Genomic DNA, 20,043 nt, shown 5'->3' with positions numbered 1-20,043 from the left:
TCTGAAACTGGAACTCTTCGAAGTGAAATGGGAGATGTGCCGCCGTCGCTGAAGGAGAGGAAATGGTGGGTCTTTGCTGTGTTCAAGAGTTTCTGTTGCATTTGAGAGGTGAAGCAGTGAACTCCCAGCTAGAGGAAACAGTTGCTGTAGAGACACAGAAAGTGTCCCTAGCAGATGTGTGATGTGTTCTTTCCTTTAACAAAATAAAAATAAAAACAACGGTAGGATGTTTTGAGATGCATGACCGTGTCCAACCTCATTCCCGGCTTTTAACGTGTCAAAGTCATATTCATTAATGCAGCTCCAAAATCACACATTTTGCCTGCACAATAGCGAATACCATCAACACTACTTGAAATCCCAAAACACATAAGAAAAGAGCTGCCACTACAGTTGGACTCTCTCGTGACTCTTTCTCTGGTGCACATCCCCTGACATGACCCAACCATAGAGACGTACCCAGAATCCTGGGGTCTCATAAATAAACAAATAAACACATTTCATACACAGAGTACTTATTCTAATTACAGCCCTGGACATGTGCTGAGTAGTCTCTAATTTCTCTCTGAGCAGAGAGACTTGCGGAGCCGTCTGCGGCAGACCAGCAGTCGGCAGATGTAATTACCACATCATCTCTGGTCCCTGTTACACTGAGCTGGAGGGAGGGAGAGAGAAGGAGACAGTGAAGGAGAGAGGGAGACAGGGAGACAGAGGGAGAGAGAGAGAGATTGATCCTAGTAAACAATAATTAGGGTTGGGGATGGTGTACTGTGGGACATCCACTCGGCGGGAAGGAGTAAAAGGAGGGAAAGAAGAGGGAGAGAGGATCATGGCTACATGAAAGCCTCTGGGAAAGACAGCCCCCTCCTCGGCAGGGTGAAAGTTTAAATATTTATCAGGACCTACACATCAGAGTCCCATTTAGGGCTGCAGCGAATGCTTAGTATAAATTTAGTTAATCTCCCAGAGATATTTCTGACTGATAAAAAAGATGATTTAGTCTATATACTTGCCACAATCTTCAAATTTCTTGTTTTGTCTCATCAACAATCCAAGCCTCAAATGTATTCAATTAACAACAGCGTAAAACTGTAATCTGAAACAGAAAAAAACCCCCCAACAAATCATCACATTTGACAAACTCGAATTGGTGAATCTTTGCTGTTTTTGCTTGGTAAATGATAAATATTGGTGATTACTTTCCTGCAAAGTATTTTACAGGAGGGCATAACATTTCCTTTTATTTCTGATCAAAATCCTTGCAACGCTGATTTTGCTGATGAAAGATTTGTTAGCATCCATGTTTGCTAGCTTGTTGTCTTCCCTGGAATTTACTGCCCCAGTACTACTTTTCTTGGCACATTATAATCAGTGGAATAGTGTGAAACCATTGGCAAGAATGTATGTCGTGTGATTCGTGTCCTCAGTGGTGTGCATGAGATACAAACAACACAGGAACCCACTCGTCGAAACGCTGCTTTATAGCTCTATACTTTCATGCATTCATTACGTCTGACTCAAACATCAGAGTCACGCAACACTAAATACATAACACATCAAAATTGCTCTGCGTTGTTGCTTTTTCATGTGAGAAAGCTGCTTTTCAAACTCAGCTGTTTTTCTAATAAGTTGCTGGTTTAATTTGGCGAATCTTAGCCGTTGTTCCACAGTTCTATCAACTTTCTGGTGAAAAAGCTCAACTGGTGGGCCTAAAGTTGCAAATCTGACCAGTCAGATCAGGCACTGCCCTGAACCTCACACAGTCGTGGGCCCCAAAGACCACTGCTTTTACTGTGTGTTTGCAGCAATTTCATTCGTTTATTGAAGATCAAAATAAACTGAAATGATGAAGGGCGCAATGTAACATTTCTGTACAGTGTACTTGTAAAACTTTGATTACTTCAGTTTATGCTACATTGTTCATATTTCTAAACACATTTATATTTTGACACCTTGTAAACCTGGGGAATTTAGCATTTAGTACACAGTAGTGTTAGGTAAGTGTTCTTAAAGGAGTGTCATTTAGGCACTGGGGCCACCTAATCCGGCTGTGGTTCGGAGGCTTAAAATGAAATGAGCTTGTTTTATGTTTTACATATGTTTTGCAAATGAGCTACAGCCCTAAAGGTAAATGGAGTGGAGTGAAAAGTAAATCAGTTAGGTATATTTAATTGCTGCAACCAGTAATTATTAGGATTTCTTTTAACCAAAATGTTAAAAAAAAAATATATATTCTCAAAATACAGAATTTTACTCCAAGCAGCACAACAGTTGATGTTCAAGCCATCGCGCTGCTCTCTGCCCTGAGGGAGAGGGGAAATACCACATTCAGCCGGAGGCCTCACACAAAGCAACTGATGCTGGGAATAAGGAGTCATCATCCTGTGTGTGGGGAGGGGGGGGGCGGAAATAGGACTTTACGGGAAGGAATAATTCCCCACTGAGAGCACTGGCGAAGAACATCAGCTTTGTGTGTGTGTGTGCGTGCATGTGTGTGTGTGAGTATGTGCACATGAGACATGTATGCTAAAATTGAGATTTTACAAACATGCATGTGGGAATAGCATTTGGATGATTCTTGCATTCCTTAGATTCCTTCCTGTGAATTTCCAGTCAGCATGAGACTCACTGTTCCAGAGCTCTGACATCACGAGGGGGTTCCACTCTGCCTTCCACATTCTGCCTGCCGCTCTCTCACAATCCCACCCATATTTGGAAGTGAGAGGAAGGGAATCCCAGATGATGACTCAAAGGCTTCTGCTGCCAAGGGGAATTCTCTCCACATCTGCTTTGTGTGTGTGTGTGTGTGTGTGTGTGTATTATTAATGTGCATCAATGTGTACATTACCTCCTTGGGCTGGAGACAGAGCTCTCATCTGCAGGGATTTCAAAATGGTATTGTGGCTTTAACAGTGAAATAACAGTCTGTATGTTTGTACCTACACAGAAAAAGTGGATCTTTCTATTTATAACCTGCTTCTCTTGGCAGGCCTGATGGTTAAAATGCTCTTTGGTGTATGTACTTGAAAACAGCTCTTGTCACTTTATAAATCCTAAAGATGGATAATGAAGAGTGTCAAAATATTGTCTCGGTGGTGCACAGCTCATGGTGGTGAGAGCTAGGGGCTGAGTCGACAGCTTTGCTGTAACCAGCCACCCTGCGCTGGACCACCACAAATGAGACCAGAAAGATAGATGGGACCATGGGCTGTTCAGTGTGCTCAGCAGAGGGTGACCGACCATCTACTGCCTGCTGGCTGTAATAAACTCCAATCTCAGTATAGGAGATAACAAGAAATAGCAGTCTCAAATGTGAATTACATTGGGAAGCATTAAGTAGAATTTGAATGGGAGACAGAAGGAGCAGACTTGGCTTCTGTGGTGTTGAAATTCTCTTCGTTGGGCTTATGATCGATGAGGGTTTAGGAAAGAGATGTAGGGGTCTCGGACGAGCCATGTCAGGGCCTAAATTTAGACCCACTTTGTTCTCGTCTGCATGCTGGTGACAGAGGACTCGGCTCTCTGGGGTTTTCTGTGGTCCAGTGTATCAGAAAGGCCGCTGTTGTTCTCCCTGGCAGACAGAAACACAGACGTTCCCTCAAGCAGCCCGAAAAGAAAGAAAGCTTTCATGGAATATTCTGTTTAGCTGCACAGACTGTTGTGTATGATACTCCCGGGACCCATAAAACAAGTAATTCACAGACAATATCTCACCCACGCTCTCTTTGCCACAGACTACAGCAACATAAATCTAACTGATGTCAAGGAGGAGTTGAGACAGTGTTCAAAGGGTTTTGAGCATGTGTTGCTCAAATTAAGGAAAACGGGCCTGCAAGGCAAAATTATCTTAAAATGAACAAAAATAGAAAAGAAAGTGATACAAGACACAAAAATAACTGACAACGCGGAAAAGATGACATGAAAATAAGCAAGTCTGAGAAACATGAAGCCATAAGTCAGTCTGCATAGGCTCTAGTTTTCCTTTGCGTCATGCTGCTCCCCACAGGGACACTGTATTTCGATGTTTAAAAGATCAGTCACCCAGTACACAAGTCCCTCCCTTCCTCATTACCAAAACAAGCTAATTAAAAACCTGTTAATGAGCTGTGTGTTATGGGTGTCTTTAGGAGAGAGGGAAATCAACAGCTCAAAAAAAGCTATGTAAACACATCAGAGGGACCCCTGAACAGCTAAACAAATTGATGACACAGCTATAGTTGTCTAATGGGGGATGAAAACACACACAAGCACCCACCACATCTACATTTGAACATGAACATAAACAGTGCAGAAGGAAAAAAAAACAACAAGTGACTCAGTGAAAACCAACTGGGACACACACTGTCATATCCTGAGAGAGAGTGAGAGATGCCCTCCTCTTACTGAAGGACAGATGGATCCCCCAATCTGTCATGGCCCAGTGTGCCAAAGGACAACTGGTCACCAAATAACCTGCACCTGAGTGTGGAGACCTTTTGGCTCTGTGTGAAGACCAAACCATATTTCACAAATATCAGCTAAGGGACTGGGTAGCAAACTGTGTAGAACACACCGAAATCTCACAATTTAATTATTATCACAGTTCTTGAGCGACCTCTAGCGGGTTTACTGAAGATCTGCATGTTTAGATGACGTCAGCGCGGAATGTACCACTGCATTAAAAAAAGATTGAACAGGTTGAATTGAAGGTCTACCACTACAGATTTTTAGCCCCTTTCTGAGCTTGTTTCGACGCTAGGATATTAAGATGTGCTCAAAACATCATTTGTGTCACTTATTTGAAAAATATGATGAAAATGAGCCGACAGCGCAATAATAAATATTGTGTTTCCTCCCTTTTGACAAAGGCAGGAAGTGCACACAGAGAGAGGCGCCTTTTCTGAGCTCATGTCGTCATGCGAGAAGTAAGCATCACGTTCAATGGTCCCATTATGTTTTCAGCCCAAAGAGGCTTTCATTTTTAACGAATAAGAAACCAGACAGAACAAAAAATCATCTCGTCACCCTGAATTATACAACATGGCTACTAAAAAGAAGCGAACGCCTAATGTACAAAATGACAGTTGGGTTGTCATCGCCGCAGGTAGGTTAAACGGTGTGATAAGCTTGAGCTAACTAAGCTAGCTCGCTATGTATGTAGCTAGAAATAAGTAGAGAGTTGTAAGAGCTTGATCAACTTTGTCTCTGCTTAACCAGTGCCAGACTTGCTAGCCCCTGTGCTAGGTATTGCTGTTTTGACTTGACTTAACTTAATGTTAGCTTTGTTCTCACAAATGCAAATATGTAGTGATCGATTCCCAGCGAGCACGCACTGATGTTTTCTTAGATTACGGCGTTAGTCCCCACGGAAGGAAGAATTTCATTGTGCAGAGAACTTGTTTCTTTACTGTGCATATGATATAGCAGTCGTTTTGAATCTGTGAATCATCGGCCTTGCTGTTGTTTTGGTGTCCACAGATTCTGCCATCGACACACAGAAACACAACAGTGACCCAGCTTTTGTGAGACTAAGGAATCCCGCTACAGGTCTAACTTTTTATATTGATGTGCATCAGTATAGGACTGCAACTAACAATGTAATAATCTTAAGGTCTATAAACTGTCAGAGGTTTCCAGAGTCAAAGGTGAAGTCTTCAGATAACTTTTGTTCATTCACCTGTTCAAAACCCAGAGATATTCGATTTGCGATTGTATAAGATTCTAAAAATAAGCAAATACTCACATATGATACACTGAAATTGTAGAATTTCAGGCATTTCTGTGTATTAAATGACTTCTGTGTGTGTGAATTAATTTGTGGTGCTGTGGAGCAATTTTGTATGTCTTGTGCACATGCATGCATGAGGACTCAAATGGGATATGCAGCAATATGCCAAGACAGAGGGTGAGGAAGAATACTACAAGAAAGTAAATATGGGTGTAAACAATGCTGTATTTAAAAATGAACTCTGCACATGGTTTTTGATGAAGGAAATGCATTCATAGCACTTGGTAGACCTCAGGGATATCTATTTTGGTGAGTAATGCTGAATGTAGACATAACTTTTGTGGGTAAGAAAGCTCCACAGGTCATCTTAAATCAGTGATCGTAGTTGCTGCAGATCAGTAATGAAAATGATCATCAGTTTCAGCCCTAACAACATATTAACAGTCAAAATATAAAAGATGAATGATTTGATTTTGTGTCTTCAGAACTGTGTTTGGAGGTGTCATGAAACTAAACATGGTTCCTCATGCTTGTATCCTGCAGGTGCAGCATCTTTGTATATGCTGAGTAGTGGTGATACACAGCTGTTTGAGGTCAAAACTTTTGAAGAGGATTTCCACTCCTGGTTTGTTGGCCAGACTGTACAGAGAGGTTGGTCTCATTCCTCACTGTAACCTCTGAAGCAACTCAATTGTGCAAACACTGCTGCAAAGGGAGCTCACATTACCTTTAATTACCATCAGTAGTATTTATAAGGGGTAAAAGAGTTTTTTGGGTCAACAATTATGTTAAGTTAGGTGACCTGAGAGAGCAAAATGTATAAAACTGCTGGTGTATTGGTCATAAAAAACAGAAAAACTTCTGGGGTGGTAACTCATGCTGCACACCTAACCTGGTCAAGTTAGACTAACTTGGATGATGTGTTAGTAATTATAATTTGCTGCCAAGTTTGTTTTACACTGTCACTGGTATGGCAACTCACGGAAGACAGATGAGGAAATTGATCCGACTGTTGGTTTTTATCACAGACAGTATTCAGTCAATACAAATCATTTTGCTTTGCTTTGAAAACTAAAGCGATTTTGCGTTCATTATGGAAAAGTTTCAGACCTAAATGCAATTCTTTGGTGTAATATTGAAATGTGTTGTATCAAGTTTAAGCGCTCTATAATGTGCAGTTGTAACATTAGAAATAATTGACACTGAGTGATAAAAGAAATATTGCTCATTTATGCGACAAGCAGTTTTCTGCCAGCATTTCTCTGTTGTCTTATTTGCAGCAACACTGTTGCTTTTTGCTCTAATATTATTTTTTATTTCTTAGTATCTCTTCGTAATAACAGGTTGACAGGTTGTTTACAGGCTCACACAGTGAAAACTGGTAGGCTGTCCGATGTGACTCTGTTGTAAACCTGACGATGTCGACTGTGCATTTAATTTCAGATCCTGCTCTTGTGTTCTGTATTGTCAGGTGTCTTGACTAAGAACTTGACTGTGGGTTTATCTGGACTTTCTCACTTCTCTCTCTCTCTCTCTCTCTTTTTTTTTTTTTTTTTGAACAGATGGGAGACTTCTCTTCATAACCCCAATGGATCCTCTATATCTAATTTTGCCTTATTTGGTTAAATCTGTTAAAGAGGTAAGAAACAGAAATCTACATTGGCCTCACAGCTGTTGACTCACTGCTGTTTTCATGCTGATCATTTTGATTTTGATTTTGATTTTGATCCCCACCAACTCACTTTTTATTCTAATATTTCTAAACATGCAGTTAATTAAACGTGTTTGGGGGGTCCAGCTATAGCATAATGAGGAGTTAGCAATTTACATATTAATGCTCAAATGTCTTACTGTCGTGTTGTATCTTTCTAAATTTAGTACACATAGAGGCCAGTAAGAATAATACTTGGCGATTAATTTGTTGGAACTATTTCTTTATTAACAACAACATGGAGTAACATTTCTAAAGCTCTGTGATCATAATGAGTTTGCTAGATTACATTGCTGTATTTAATCTTAAAGCCGAAGTGTTGGGTTGTTAATGGTTTTTATCTGTGCTTCATACGTACTGTGTCTGACTACACCTGCTGTAGCTGGACGTGCTGTGCACAAATGGCTCCACATGTACGACTCCCTCAAGGACGTCTAGTTTTAGATGTTTTCTGTGCAAGTCATATACACAGTATATGTGCAAGGCTCCTTCTGAAGTTGTCACAGGACATGAACTCTTTACTGAAGTCTCAACTGATTATGGGTTTGATACCAAATGAATATCTTTATAAAAGTCACAATATCTGTTTTATCTTTGTTTTTCTGCGTCACTTGCTGCTCAGGGGAAGTTCCAGCCTGTGCATCAAGTTGTTATGGATGAGGAATTCCCAGCTTGTTCACGGCTGCTCAGCTGCACACGTTCCCTGGCCTCCCTGCACCAAATTGCAGAGGAAAAAGGTAAAGTTTACGTTTTGAAGCTATCATCACTAGACTATAGGGTTAATGCTAACTGCATTGTTTCAGTGTTATGCTTCATACTTCCAGAGGTGGGGACACTGAAGTTCCATCGATACAGCCAAGAGAAGACGATGAATTGGCTGAAGAAAAAGGTACTTGTCACCACTGTTTTATGGGAAACTCAAACATGTCCTTCTGTGCTGCACTAATACAATATAAAAATATCAGGAGAACTGTGCATTCATGTGAAAATGCAGTTTGTTTCACATAGTGGGATTGCATACAGTTTATTTACTTGTTCATGTAGGTGGAGAGGACCGTCATTGCACTTAAGAAGAGAAATATCTCTGTGGGAGAGGGAGTCAAATCCACAACGTACGTCAGAGTGAAGTCAGAGACGGACTGCCGTGAGGGTAAGTCGGTTTAAGACAAGTCCCATTTGACTGCTGTGTGAATCCCACTCTTACCTCTGTACAAAAAGTTAACATTTATCAACGTTTATAGCCTGATTTCCATTTTTCTTATCTTTATTTTTTTGCATGTTGACCAACAGATGGCAGTAATATTGCACAGTTTATATCCATGAGTTATGATCCCCAAACAGCATGTCCCCATCCTCAAACTCTGTAAAACATAAACTGGGATTATATATTACTGGCACTGTCATGCTCTCGTCTTTGTGTTACAGAGGACTACCTGCGTTACGCCCATGGCCTGATATCAGAATACATCAGTGAAGACCTAAGCAAAGCCCTTCTCAAACACCTGGAGTAAGTTTAGTCACCCAACAGCTGCATGTTATGATCATTACCAGTGTTAAGGTATACATATTTCTTCTTGTACTCCACAGGTTACCAGAGCTCACAAGCCCAAAGGAAACAGAACCTCCTTCCAAGGTACGTTCGTGTCTCTCCGTAGTCCTCCAGCTTGCTCTAACATGCTAACCTTTGCATGTGTTTGATCACCTGTCACTGATGAAATCCTCATATTGTGCTTGTGTGCCTTTTAAATTGGGTTATAAAAGCTTTCTCATCGTCTGTCCCAGCTCGCAGTAGTGCATGTGTTTCTGTTGCAAAAAGTTTGGTTTGTCATGAAAAGCATTTCTTACTCCCTCGTTTGGCAGAAGCGGAAGCTTTCAGACAAACCGGTGGAGGCTGGAGAGGACTACACCAAATTCAACAGTGCAGACTTTGTGCGGAAAGTGAGTTTATGCAGCGCCGTCTGCCTGAATAGACCAAACAGCTATTGGAGGAGTCTGTGGCTTTGATGATCAGCATTAATTATGTCCTAATGGTTAAAGTCATCATTTGTTTGCTTTCATTTCTAGACTCTTTTTTTTTTGTCCTGTCTTGCTTTCTTTGCTTTGATAGGGTTCAAGAACCAGCCTTGCGGGATCATACTATTTTTCCTAAGCTTGAATTGAATTGAAAGTTCACAATAGTTGAATTCTCTGCTGTCTCTGTGTAAAAGTTATATTGATCTTTCCTCCCCCTTATTCCAGCCGCCCAAGAAGATGACTGCTGCTCAGAAAAGTCTTGCTAAGGTGGACAAGAGTGGCATGAAGCCTATGTCGTCCTTCTTCAGCCCCAAGGTCAAAGCGGAAAAGAATTGAATGTTGTATAGTTTCTGGCTTTTGTAATAAAGAAAAGAAAATGATGTAGCTGATGTGATTTTCATTTTTAAATGGTTTGAATGAGAAGATGGTATGACGAAGAGTAATGGTAAGCTGTTCTGCATTATTCATTTTAATGTCACCACATTAATATGTTTTTGTTATTTTGTAAAATGTTGCCATGTTCATGTGTATGCATGCAGTTAAATGAGAGTTTATTATATATTCAGTTATTTGACACCCCCCCTCCAAAAAAAAAAAAAAAATTCATTCAACCTCATTCTGTCAGATAAATCCATAAAGGACACCTTAGAGATGAAGTCAGAAATGTATCCTTTATACCTTTTAAGATCATTTAGTTTGGCATTGGTGAGCAGAATAACCTCAGCTGCTTTTGAACTATTCAGTGACAGCTCAGCCTTTGGACTGAGCCTGGCTCTTCAGTGAGACTGGCTTTCAGTCAGTCTTAGTGCCGTGAAGGACGTGTTGAATTTTACCACTGGTTTTGATAAAGCGCAGGAATGCAGAGCCTAAGCTTTATGCACATCTGAGCCAAATTCCATACCCATCACAATGTTGGACATTTCTCTCATTTACCTCCGTTCAAAAGCACACTTTAAAGAGATGCTAGGGGGTCTAACTGTCGGGTCAGAGCAATTATAAGATGGTGGAATGAATGATTTTCTTTTAAATTTAAAGTGGCATCTTGTCGATGCACATAAAAAGGATTTTGACTCGGACTGATGGTTATATTAATGTGCGGTTAACGGTTTAGAAATGATACTAAATAGACTTTTGACATGTCACAGTAGGGAAAGGATGAGACCCAGAGGAATTCACTGATGATGATCGGCTTTTCTTCTTCTTCTTTTTCTTTTTCTTTTTTGTTACAGTTACTTTATTAAAATTCCCTCAGATGATTTGTGTATTGTCTGGATGGATTGTCAGCAGTGCATGGTGTCTGTACAGACTACGCTGGACTCTAGGTCAGTTTCAGATGTTTCAAATGTCCTGTGGAGCTTCACTGTTTTTTAAATTTGGGCTTGAAGCGCACTGTCTGAAATGCGCTCTCCACCACCTTGGGCAGATGGATCGGGTTTCTCTGCAGCCGCAGTCGGCTGCTCGTGGAGCCGCTCTGGTTCTTCTTCTTCGTTGAGCTTTCATTGGCACAGTCTTGAACTGCCTTCTGCTTGGAGTCCTCTGCGACCCGAGGAACCCGCAAGACCCAGTTGGAGTGGAGGTCATGCTCTGCCGAACTGGAGGCCACTGTGGGAGAGAAGAGCAGAGAGCAAGAAGCTGAAAGATGTCGTTTAGACACCTGCGGCTTTCTCACCTGAACCTGAAGAGGCATGACTTCAACTAAGCAGTTTCAGTGACAATAAGACAAGCAAGATTACAAAGGCATGTGAGTTTTAATAATACTCCAACCAGGTAGTTACCCCATCCTACCTCTGGTGGAAGAAGGATTTTCACAGCACATATCTTGACAGGACAGACGGTGTAAAAACAACACCAATATGGCTGCGTTCTGTTCAAGTGTGCCAGTTCAGTTGCAGGCTGACTTCCTTGTACAAACTGAACCCCATTAACGTCATTAGTGTCACATGTGATTTCTGTGGCGCGTCAGCTGTGAGCTGTGGCGTCATGTGGTTTACTGTTACAAACAGTTCAAGTGAAGCTGGGATGTGGAAGTGATTTCAGCAAAAACTACAACAGTAAACACAAGTAAAAAGGGCTTGTTTAAGGAGCAGTTTAATGTCGTAGCAGGTCCACGTCGAGCTACAAACTGCAACTAGACCACCTGTAGGACGGCTGTAAAGGCGCGGATGTGTAGGCCTCTTTACGTAGAACGTGGATTTAGCATGTTAAAATGTAGAAAGGGACCACTAATCAGGACCGAAATGCACAACGTTTCCTACTGAAACGGGTTCTTAAATAAAATGTTGATTTGACATCAGCTCAGATAAGGAATAGCGTGTTATCACCCAGCTCAGGTTATATAACAATCACAAAGGTGCAGTTTCTCACCATTGGTGACTGACGGGAAAATGATAGAGCTGTCAGTCAAGCTTAGTTATTACACACTCACACAATGCCGAGGGGAAGTCTAATCAGGCAAAATAAGTGACAACACCCGTGTGTGTGTGTGTGTGTGTGTGTGTGTGTGTGTGTGTGTGCAGGGAATAACAGGCGCCTGAATGTCCGTCTCTGACCTCAGACAATTCAGAAGATGCTCAGGTAAAAGTAACTGAAATATTAACGTGTGAGCAAGGAGGTGGATTTAATTTTAACGTTATATTTATACAGGCTACTGCTTATTACCTGTTCACTGTTTTGTTTTTTGATGTCCAAATCTATTACCAAGAAATTTCAATTAAACGCAGCGGATAAGAAGGTAAGTATATAATGGAAACATTATGGCTACTTGGCAAGTGTTAGAGCAGAATACACAAATACTGCTTATAATATTTCAGTAAATGTGCATTGATCCTTTCCACCTACATTTCCTGATTCATTTATTTGCTAGTCTAAGGCACCCAGGTGTGCCTGAATCTATAGTTAGACTATCAAACACAATCTTCGGTGACAGTGATGGTATTACCCCCTTTGTGTCTTATTTATGTCACATTAAATCCCAGGATGTTCACAGGTGAAGAGAAGGACTCCAGACCCCACCTATGAAGTCCACGTCTGCGTGTCCATCATCCGCGTAAGGTTTGCGCAGAGCTTCGCTGTCACAGCTGGCGATGACCGCATCAAAGAACTGCAAAGTGTCCTCCTCGTCGGGGACGGGAGGTGCAGAGGGTTTGGCTCTTGATATCTGTGGTTAAAAACAGGGACAGCATTTGTCTTTGATGTCTCCTGCCACGTGCTCTCGGACAGATGATGTAATCTTACCGGTTCTTCCTTCCTGGGCGGCGGCGGGGCTGGCTTCTTCTTTGAGGACACTGTGGCCTTGGTGTCGCTACTTTTCAGGTCACTCACACTCTTTGTGTATTGCCGTCTCAAAGCCACAAGCGCCTCCAGGTACTCCAGACAGTTCTGATTCTGAGAGTAGAGCCATATCCTGTCCTCTTGTCTCTGATAATAGTACAAGGTCGACTCGATGCTCACTGTGCTCTTGCTCCGTTTTAAAGTGGAGCCCGCGGCCGTCTGAGTCTTCTCTCCCACCACGAGCATGGACGTGCTGCGGACCAGCCTGACGGTGCAGGCGTTGTGGTAGTCCTGCTCGGACCGCAACCCACCGCCACTCTGACCTGCACGGCCGTCCCGCCCTCCGTGTCCGTGATGGTTGGGACGGAACACATTATTAATCTTCCTGAGCATTTCTCTACACTGAGCCCTTCAGGGTTACAGACCTGTCCGCAGTTTCTTTAGTGTTTGTCAAGCATCTATCCACCCATCTATCCATCCATCTATCCAACATATTTCGTCTCTTCAGGCCAGCCAGTATTTCTCAAAACAACCAATCGACCAACCAACCGACCTAACAAACAAACAAACCAGCAAATGCTCCTTTAAGTCTGGCTGGAGCTGTCCACTGTCACCAGTCGCTGTCCAGGGTGCTGGAATCTTCAAACTGCTGCCCTGTTGGGACACAAAAACAGATCTGAGCCTCTTGTTTAACCTGATCTCAGCATGTCTTTAATGTTATCGGATGTTGCTCAGCAACATCGCTGTAGCAACAGGTGGGTAACTCTACACTTTGTGCTCCCATTACTACTGAGCAGCAGTCCTGTGTCAGATATCCTGACTCATATCAGACTCAGTGGACAAAATAGCCACGGCCAGCAATCCAAAAAACCCGGGCCTGGAGTTAGCCACCTGTGAATAAACCGCATCTTGGGCAAGGCAGGAGATCTTAAAAAGGACAAATTAGTCAGGCCAGACTGCAGTTAACTTGTTCACATTTGTAGACTTGTGTGAAAAAGGTCAAAATAGTTGATTCATCTGTGTGAACGATCTGGATGTGATGATGTTGACTTATGTCTGGCTTTCCTTGCCTGATTAATAATGAAGCATTTTCTCTCGTGTTTCACAGGCTTCTATTGTTGGGCTTCCCCGTTGCAAGCAGAGGAAGTCTGCACACAAGAGTCTTAATTGAAGCGAGTCGTACAGGCAAACAAGGTACTTTCATCTTGGAAAAATCCGGGCCATGAACATAACCTCATAGTTTCCATCACTTTCACCAGATGACTGATTCTTTCTGTGAGAGATTCATAAACTGTTTCTACCAGACAAGGGGGAGAGGAAGAAAACAAAGCAAAATATAAGCATCTTTCCAAAGTATTAAGCAAAGTTCATCATTTTCTTAAACATCCTGAAGAGCAGATGGAGTTTCAGGGAGGAAGCGATGACTTGTGGTTACATAAGTGTGTGTGAAGTCACACTTCTGCTTTGGCTCACACACAGGTAACGGGACTAAAGCAAGAAGCTCCGAGCAGTGGTTATTCAACAGCATTAAAAAAACTTTCCTGCTTAATGTCGTCACACAGGGGTTAACTAAAAATCTGTGGTGTGACCTGTCACAAAACGAAAACACCTGTCGAACTTTCTGTTTCCTGTTATTTTAATGCTGAAATACGACTTTCTTTTCTGCTTTTAATCTCAATCGCACACCTGCTTCTTTGTCAACGAAACAAAACTTCTGTGGTTTATTATTCAGCATTCATAAGAACAAAGCATCTGCTGTTTGATTTCATTTAGCAAGAAGGCAAACCAAGGCAGAGCAGGGCACTTTCTTATGTACGTAAGTGTCCAACAGTCCTGTGAAAATAAGATATTAATTGGCCAGATGATGAGTTGGAATATATTCAGTGTTAACCCAGCTGCAACATTAAAACTGCAGAAATGGGAAGAAAAAGAAGATATGAGACATCACCACTTCCTCTTGGGGTGGGTATTAAACAACACTCACACATGAATGCGCACTCCTGAATCTAATGCAGTATAAATATTTGGCTGTTAATATAGCTTGACTGAAAATGCAATGTTTCTAAGAAGCACTTTTCCCTCCTGTGATTAAGACTGCGCGACGACACTTGAGAGACTGTGAATGAGGTAGGACGATGTTTGTTTTAGGAGGAATAGAATTCATCTGATCATGATTGTTAGGTAAGGTGAGGTTTTGTGACTCTTCATTTTCACAGATGTCTTTTTCTCTTTCGGGGATTGATTGTTGACGTACTTGTCTCTAGAACTCAAAATGGATCGTAAATAGGATCATTTTTGACTCATCTTTTAAGGATGGATCATCCATGCAGCCTTGAAGGATCTGTTGTTTGTCATTGAGTTTTGTGGTTTGAATTGTTTTATATGTATTTGAGTTTTAAGAAGTGAAATGAATAAATACCTTTTTGCTAGTGGCTGCTTCTGCTTACATATTGAATACTGACATTCAGTTCAAGGTTCTTTTTTTTTTTTTTTAAATTAAATTTGTTGTTATTCAGTGCAGGATTTCACAATGAAATGCAGCTGCAACCCCATCTTTAGCAAACACACAGACAATGTATGAAGAGATATTCAAAGGTTTGAATTAGAATAGTATATGAAAAAAATAATAAAAGGTGTGTTTTAATAATGTGTCTCACTGCTTGTCAATGTGTGCTCTTTATTGCAGCCATGCTGTGTGAAGGCAGACTGTTGAGCATGACCTATGGTGAGTTGGGGGATCTGGATCCCCTCCCTCCTCAGGAGGCTCTCCGTAGTGCTTATGGACTGCCGAGACCAGCTGCTGCTCTCATGCCAGGCTCCACCAGACGTGCTCCACCTGTTCAACACAATTTCTCGGTGCAGACGGGTTATTTGGACAACAGGAGTGTTTCGGTGGAGATGTACTGTTCTCTACTGCAGTCCTCAGATCTCCTCACAGGGCAGCCAGGCAGACTTATCTCTCCAGAGATAGAGATCCCTGCTCAGGCTTGCTCAGGTGGTGATTCTCCTTTCTTGGTTCCCTCCTTCTGCCAGAGCATCTGCCAGAACTACAGTGACCTATATATCGGAGGCGAACAGGTGTTGCCTCTCTCAGCCAACGATGGTGAGCTCCGGGTGGGTACTGATGCCCAGGCTGTCTGCCCCTTCCTCCAGTCCTGCGATGTCCTCCCAGCTGTGGAGGATTCTCCGCCGGGACAGACATCTCAGGGTGGACTTCTGCATCCGCTGAGAGGAGGTTCAAATCGCTGGAGAGTGGGGAGCGGCCGTGATCGGAGCTTTTTGTTCCAGGATCATGAAGGTCCATTCTCCAACTCTCTTCTAAATCGCTACCTGGAGCAGAAACTAATGGATTTATACCAGCAATACATAATGGAAAACATGGCCAGGGATGGGGATTCAGATGCGGGTCCCATTTGCCCTCTGCTGAGCTCAGAGCTGGTCCTGACCAGCCTGGACCAGATCACTTTGCAGCTGAGTCGAGAAGGGAACCTTGAGGCCAGCCTGGCCAAGGACATGGTTCTTAGCTGCCTGCTGCGGGTGGCTGGTGACAAGCAGTCAAGTGAGCTCAGTACTCCCTTTCTGCAGATTTCAAATGAAGCATCCAGGGAGCAGCTCACAGAGAATAAAGAGGAGTAACCCCAGTGTCAAGGAACTCACTCATCCCATTCTCCCTTTCATTTTAGTTATCGCCCATAAATAAGAGAAAACTTATAACCACATTTCATTTATTTTTTTTAAGAGGCATTGAGAGTTTTGCAATGCCAGTTCTCGATGTGATTAGTAATTACCAGGAGCCTGTGCATGTAGTGTGCATGTGTGTTTAGGTGTCATCATTCTGCTGTGCATTCATGCAAGTGACATATTTGCATGTGGTGTGCTGTTGCGCAGTTTTTGCTTTCTAAAGCACAATAAAGATAGGAACTGAAAATTGAAAGTGATCTTTTCCCTTTTCCCCTTCATTTATAATGGAACAACACACCCTCATTAACAACATCATGTTCATACATTTCACACATGACCATATCTCTGAATAACCATTAACGCTACATATGTCCGATATAAATGTCTCTCTGTGGTTAAGTGCAGAAGAACACGCCATTTCTGTCTTTTAGGAAACCAATGAAATATAATATAGTAGCTTGAGAATGATCAGATTTTGCCCACTTTTCTTTATTTCAACGGAATAATCTGAACTCACCAACTTCCACTAATGGATGTTTGACCTTGAATGTGTTCAGGAGTTAAATATCTGAAATATTTGCATATTCATAGCTTCTGACATTTTTCATTGAGGGAGAAGAAGCAAATGTACTTTTTAATTTCTAAATACATATTTTTTTGAAACTCAAAAAAATCCCAATTAAAGCAAACTGCTTTTCATTCCTCTTATACAACGGTGGAGTGTTCTCCAGGGAAACTTTGGGTTCTGGCAATCATGAGGATGTCCCAGAGGTCCTGTGTCCCTTCCTTCTGACAGGTCAGAGGTGTTTTGGCAGCACAGGGAGGGACCTAAAACATGTTAACCAGCTTTTAATGTTGCGGCTGATCAGTGTATAAACTTGTTGGTCATTTACGTTTATTCCAGCACTCCCCTGCCAATGATGAAGATATCTTTAATGACTTAATCCAAAGTGTGCAGTCTAATGAACAGTCACAAGGGGGAAGCATTATCACCTTATCAACTCCAGTGACTTTGACACACACCTTTGACACCTCTATTTTCCCTTATTCCTCCTCCTCATCCTCCACTGTCTGTTCCCCTCCTTCACCTGACATTTATCCATCCAGCTAATGCTTCCTATCACCTGCACCCTGCTGCTGCTCATCTATGATGTCATAAGGACTGGGCTGTAAATCTGCCGCACGCAGGCAGCTGGACACTAACACCAGATTTTACACTGTATTTGTGATACTTTTTCCTCTACTGTATAAACAAAATACAACATTAAGATAAGGTTATCTGTGCTGCATGATTAATTTTGGGGAAATGTTTCTCTTGGACAAATGAGAAACTCAGCACTGCTGCAAACTGTCGGATTCACACATTAAAAGTGACATGCTATTTTTCTTGTTCCCCCTTGTTGAAAGTGCATAGAAAGACCCGTGACTCCATTCCAGCCCAGGGCAGCCGTGGCCTTCTGAGCCCGTGTTTGATCAGCTTCCTTGTTTCCTGTCCAAACAGAGAGCCACAGGAGGAAACTGTGTTTACCGCGAGCTGAGCGCTGCAGTCGGAGTCCTGTGAAGTCTCAAGGCCGCAGAGACACATGTTTGGTATTTCTGCTTCCATCCGGATTGAACATTCCAGGTACATGTTAAAGGAACCGAGTCCGTACAGACCTAAACAAAAACACACTCACATATAAATATGATTCAGCCAATGCCAAGCCCAGTGGTGTGAGCATATTTAAACAAACTGATTTCCACAGACCTTGGAAAAATGAAAAACAGACCTCTTGTTCTTGCCGAGGTTAAGAAATGTTTGAAAAGGGCTGAAGGTAAAGCTACATACTGCTGTCTGTCACACACACAGACTGTGAGTGTTTACTCACAACCCTCAATAAGTTAGAGTTTTTCTTTTATAAATTCCTGTAATTAGTAGTAGTTTTCTCTCTAAGAAAAAGTGAGGCCAAAGAATGAAGGAGAAGCCGTGGAATAAGAGCAGGGACAGAGACTGATTAAAATGGATGGCAAGCTGCAGTGATTTCAAACATGAAAAAAAAAAAAATCACACTTCTCTCATAGTCTAGCAATGAAACTAACAGGGAAGTTGAAGTGTTGGAGCCTCTTTCAGAGGTTCATAAAGTAATTTCCTTGTCACAAAGAGCTTTTACCATGGAGGGCGGTAAAGGCAAGGCCACAAGATTTCATATCAAAGCCAAGGTCCCAGATACACTCTCACTATTGTGGCTTTAATGCTCGGTAGCACTCTGTGGCTTGCCTTTATTTAAAAAGCTTTTAGTATGTGGCCTTGTTAATTGGAACAGTCATATACTGTTTACTTATATTTTTCTTTTTTGTTGCTGTGTGATTTAAGAACTTCTATCACAATTTTCAAGGCCTATGGATAGTTAAGATCCTTTGAAGTTCTTTACTGAATTAGACCTGGACACACACATTTTTTTTTTTCAATTTCCAACTTCTTTTATTATTTCTTATTATTTTAACTTTATTTTTATCAGACTTCTCAGAGCTTTTAAGCTTTCAGACTTCTAGTCAAGTCTAAATTAAATACATTAATTATTGTGGATGGTTTTAATATTTAATATGTGGATAATGGCAGTGATAGCCTTTGTACAGCATTTATCTCTTTATTAGATTCGATCAGCTTCTGTCAGTGCGCACATAAACCCCATTCACTTTTTTAATCACACTCTCGACCTTGCTCTGACATATGACATTGAAATTGAATATTTAATAATCTTTCTGCAAAATCCTCTTTTATCTGACCTTTGTTTAGTAACTTCTGAATTTCTATTATCTGACTGCAAACAAGCAAAATTACACTAGATGTGTTTAATTACACGACACTAGATGTGTATCCCATAGTGCTGAGGCAAATTTAAGTAAATGATACCATTAGCATTTACTTCAGTATCATATCTCAGTACAGCACTCCCCTACTTGATATGATAAATCTGCCTCTGATAACAGGCTACGTACCACATTACTTTAAAGTAGTTGTAATTAAACCTTTTCTTAAAAAGAAAGATCCAGAGGTTTTGGGCAACTATAGACTGAGATCTAACCTAAGATCCTTGAGAAAGCAGTTGCTAATCAGCTACATGACTTTCCAGTCTGGTTTTAGAGCTCATCACAGCACAGAGACGGCACTGGTCAAAATGTCCTTCTACTTGCATCAGACGAGGGTCTTGTCTCTGTACTGATATTGTTCGACCATAGCGCTTCATTTGACACCACTGACCATTATATTTTGTGACACAATTTGGAACAATTAATTAGCGTTAAGAAAACTGCATTAAGCTGGTTTCAGTCTTATTAATCAGATGGAACTCAGTTCATGTTAATGGTGAATCCTCCGTAAAGTGAGTTGCAGAGTTCCCCAAGGTTCTTCGCTTGGACCATATTATTCACCTTATAAATACTACTACTGCTATCATTATTATTATCGTTAATATTGTTTTTATTGTTCCAGTACTCTGTTATCATTGCTGTTGCTCTGTCTGTGTGCCTCTCTCATTCTCAGTCCAGCTGCTCACCTTCTCTCTCTCTGAACCCAGCCGGTCAAGGCAGATGGCCGCCCACATTGATCCGGGGTCTGCTCCGAGGTTTCTGCCTTGTAAAAGGAATTTTTTCTTCGCCACTGTTGCCAAGTGCTTGCTCA

The 20,043-nt window shown here is 41.7% G+C and overlaps 3 protein-coding genes across 18 annotated transcripts; 2 read left to right on the top strand and 1 right to left on the bottom strand.

Annotated features, from left to right (window-relative positions):
• Nucleotides 1-4,825: 4,825 nt before the first annotated feature.
• rnaseh2b (ribonuclease H2, subunit B) lies at nt 4,826-9,810 on the top strand. Of its 3 annotated transcripts, none has more exons than XM_046404288.1 (11): nt 4,826-4,904; nt 5,458-5,526; nt 6,251-6,358; nt 7,270-7,346; nt 8,041-8,155; nt 8,243-8,307; nt 8,463-8,568; nt 8,844-8,925; nt 9,006-9,051; nt 9,279-9,356; nt 9,657-9,810. In XM_046404288.1, the coding sequence occupies exons 3-11, from the start codon at nt 6,268-6,270 to the stop codon at nt 9,765-9,767; spliced, it is 771 nt and encodes a 256-aa protein (XP_046260244.1). In that variant the 5' UTR covers nt 4,826-4,904; nt 5,458-5,526; nt 6,251-6,267; the 3' UTR covers nt 9,768-9,810. The 3 variants fall into 3 exon arrangements, with proteins under 3 accessions (XP_046260244.1, XP_046260243.1, XP_046260242.1); XM_046404286.1 differs by having other exon boundaries at nt 4,855-5,083; XM_046404287.1 differs by lacking the exon at nt 9,279-9,356 and having other exon boundaries at nt 4,851-5,083.
• A 274-nt stretch (nt 9,811-10,084) lies between these two features.
• On the bottom strand, nt 10,085-13,398 carry LOC124067162 (uncharacterized protein C13orf42). The gene is made up of 3 exons (XM_046404290.1): nt 12,666-13,398; nt 12,444-12,588; nt 10,085-11,033 (listed from the first exon to the last, which is right to left on the bottom strand). The coding sequence occupies exons 1-3, from the start codon at nt 13,092-13,094 to the stop codon at nt 10,789-10,791; spliced, it is 819 nt and encodes a 272-aa protein (XP_046260246.1). The 5' UTR covers nt 13,095-13,398; the 3' UTR covers nt 10,085-10,788.
• On the top strand, nt 11,008-18,131 carry LOC124067159 (TLR adapter interacting with SLC15A4 on the lysosome). 14 transcript variants are annotated; one of them, XM_046404275.1, is made up of 5 exons: nt 11,008-11,168; nt 11,948-12,005; nt 12,407-12,477; nt 13,810-13,895; nt 15,388-18,131. In XM_046404275.1, the coding sequence occupies exons 3-5, from the start codon at nt 12,446-12,448 to the stop codon at nt 16,335-16,337; spliced, it is 1,068 nt and encodes a 355-aa protein (XP_046260231.1). In that variant the 5' UTR covers nt 11,008-11,168; nt 11,948-12,005; nt 12,407-12,445; the 3' UTR covers nt 16,338-18,131. The 14 variants fall into 14 exon arrangements, with proteins under 14 accessions (XP_046260231.1, XP_046260235.1, XP_046260237.1 ...); XM_046404274.1 differs by lacking the exon at nt 11,008-11,168 and adding an exon at nt 11,622-11,781; XM_046404271.1 differs by lacking the exon at nt 11,008-11,168 and adding an exon at nt 11,622-11,781 and having other exon boundaries at nt 12,407-12,482.
• Nucleotides 18,132-20,043: the final 1,912 nt, after the last annotated feature.

The sequence above is a fragment of the Scatophagus argus genome, chromosome 11 (genome assembly GCF_020382885.2).
Source record: "Scatophagus argus isolate fScaArg1 chromosome 11, fScaArg1.pri, whole genome shotgun sequence".
Classification (NCBI taxonomy): Eukaryota; Metazoa; Chordata; class Actinopteri; family Scatophagidae; genus Scatophagus; species Scatophagus argus.
This window is presented reverse-complemented; position numbering and strand designations above follow the sequence as displayed.